Raw genomic sequence first — 2689 nt, 5'->3', positions numbered from 1 at the left:
ATGAGCACTGCACGTTTCAAAATCAAAACGCAGTGCGGGTGTTTTATATGAATGTATCTTTGAAGAGAACCAACTGTCTTCAGAAAAGTTTCGATGGCATTTTCATTTTATCTGATAAAGTAGCGTTCATGAGCTCCAAAAGCTCCTCCTGCTGGCAGAGAATGAGCCCGTCTCCATAAACATGTTTTTGTTGTTAACTTTGTGTTTTTGTTTTCTGCAGCTCTTTTCATATTCTTTATCCTGGCTGAAGCACTTTTGTTTCAATCTATAAGAATAATCAGCCTATGTTATAGTTTAAAGTTAAAGATATTAATATTATTAAGGTGAGCCTGAGAGTCTTACATTTATTTGACAGTGATTTCAAATGTTTTGTTTGTATGAAGGCTAAATACAAATAAAAGGTGAACATTAATTTATCTGTGCAGTTTATTTTTTATTTTTTTTTAAATATTATATAGTTTTATAGGAGGAGGTTTCATAGACTTGGCAAATTCATTTGTTCAGAAGTTTGTAGGTACAGACATCTGTTGTGGGCATTCTTGGCAGTTTTTCTGAGGCTTTTTTTTTTTTATATTGTTCCTATCGATATCGGAATTATGGAACTAGACGAAAACAAGGAGATACACACACTCTACAAACTATCCCCGCAGCATTTAGGCAGGCATTTCCAACTGATTCAAACAGGGCAAAACAAATCACTGTAACAAATCATCATATAAAATTTGTAAAAATCAAAGAAATTTCTCTGGCATTTCTTTCTTTTTGCTGTATCGAAAACGTACCGAACCGTGACACCAGTGTGTGTGTGTGTGTGTGTGTGTGTGTGTGTGTGTGTGTGTGTGTGTGTGTGTGTGTGTGTGTGTGAGTGAGTGAGTCTCCAAAAAAACATTTTCCCTTCTATTGTCTCTGCACTAGGCTGACCAAGGCACTTAAACTGTCAGAGATGGAACTGAAAGCTCTAGCAAGACGCCAGTTGAGCCTAGAGGAGGAGATCCAGGTCAAGACCAACTCCCTTTACATAGACGAGGTGATCTGCCATCAGCTACGTCAACCTGTGGTTATTCACAACTTCTGAACAGGGCTCATGTATGGCGGAAAGGCCTAGTATATTTTATTGTGTTTTGGAAAAAGAGTTTCCTTTGAATAATTTTATGTTTTTTTTGATGGTTTCAATACTGTTTCTTTAAGATTTCTACTGGGATGTTTCCTCTTCCATTTGGTTTGGTTTGGTTTGTCTGTTTGTTGCACCATTGAAAGAGACTGTTTGATCAAATGTCTTAAAAAATGCTACATTAAAAAATATATTTAAAAAAAACATGCTCCCAAGTTACTTGGTTCTAGTCTTAAAACATGAATGGATGATTTATAATAAATAAAACAAAAATGTAATCATCATACTTCATAATACAAAAATTAGGTATAATGATGTTATTCGTTTTTTGGAAAATTATTTCGGTGCTAACAATACTTATTTCTGTATTAGTCTAGTTTTACTATTAATGATGGGAGGCGTATCAAGTACACATATCTCTATAGTAATGATAAGCCATTTCTGAAACATGAGGAAATCAGTCAGATCAAGTAAAAAGCACCAAACGGATTGCAAGAAAAACTGCTGTCACATCAGGTCTTTTGAGCTCTTCAAATTTTAGGTAACCAACCATTTTAACAATTCTGAAAATAAAGGTGTAGTTGTTGAGGGTTTTTTATAACTAATAATGTCAAATAAGAATGGCGCCTCACTTTGTGTATTTTTATTATTGACAGTTGTGCTACAGTATAAATAGACATGATTTCTTTCTCATTACATTAGTCAGAGATGCTACAAACTGCTGTTCATCTTGATTGCCGTTCAAATGACAGATTTTGGTGAGTTTTCATTTCTGTATTTTAACTTATCAAGTGCCTTATCTTCTATGGCATTTACAGTTATTTATTACTTATTTTGTTTTTCCAAGTTAAGAAATATTACTAGGTGTAATAAGTGAAAACAAAATAATAATGTAAAAGTAATATTTTCCCTTTGATTTGAGTTATTGGTATTATGAAACTTAGAAAATACGGTTGTAGAAAAATATTGCCAAGTTCAAGGTTCAGACCAAGAAGACGTTACAGTTTAGTGAATAAAATTGAATATAACTACAATATTTTGATTCATTTCACACCCTGATGATCTGACTGATATCTATTCCATCAAAGTAGAAAACAGCGTCACTGGAGAGGCCGGTTTGTGCATCAGAGTGTACTGTGTTTTCACTGTCCCTCAAAGTGTCTCAGATCCCATTAGGAGAACCTGGTTCAAAGGAGATCCACAAAACCCATCTGTTGAAGTTCCTCATTCTTCCAGAAATATTGTATTTCCTCACAATGAGAAAGAGTGCAGCTTTCTGCTAAAAAACTTGGTTCAGGGCAAATCTGATGGTGAATACAGATTAAAACTGGAGTGGGGAGAAGGAAACGTGTATATCTTTCCTCAGACAGTAAACATTACTGTAAAAGGTTGGTTGTGTGTTTGTATTAGGGCTGTCAATCGATTAAAATGTTTAATCTAATTAATCACATCCGTTTCTGTGATTAATCATGATTAATCGCACACTTCATGAAATTAAGCATAGACCATTTATCTTGTTTCAAATGTTTATTTTGTCATCATTTGCTATATCCAGCAAAGTAAACCAAAAGATTGAAG

General features: G+C 34.1%; 1 protein-coding gene and 1 pseudogene across 1 annotated transcript in view; both read left to right on the top strand.

Moving 5' to 3' along the window:
- The window catches only part of LOC107704722 (tektin-1-like), a 4351-nt gene extending 3188 nt beyond the window's left edge, over window positions 1–1163 (top strand). The window contains exon 7 of the mRNA XM_016507708.1: window positions 916–1163. Coding sequence (XP_016363194.1) covers window positions 916–1075 — 160 coding nt within the window. The 3' untranslated portion in view covers window positions 1076–1163. The remainder of the gene's footprint in view (window positions 1–915) is intronic.
- A 693-nt stretch (window positions 1164–1856) lies between these two features.
- Window positions 1857–2689, top strand: part of LOC107704696 (sialic acid-binding Ig-like lectin 7) — a 3387-nt pseudogene continuing 2554 nt past the window's right edge.

The sequence above is a fragment of the Sinocyclocheilus anshuiensis genome, unplaced genomic scaffold, assembly GCF_001515605.1.
Source record: "Sinocyclocheilus anshuiensis isolate Anshui unplaced genomic scaffold, SAMN03320099.WGS_v1.1 scaffold758, whole genome shotgun sequence".
Classification (NCBI taxonomy): Eukaryota; Metazoa; Chordata; class Actinopteri; order Cypriniformes; family Cyprinidae; genus Sinocyclocheilus; species Sinocyclocheilus anshuiensis.
The sequence above is the reverse complement of the archived record's forward strand: the minus strand, read 5'-3'. Positions and strand labels throughout refer to the sequence as shown.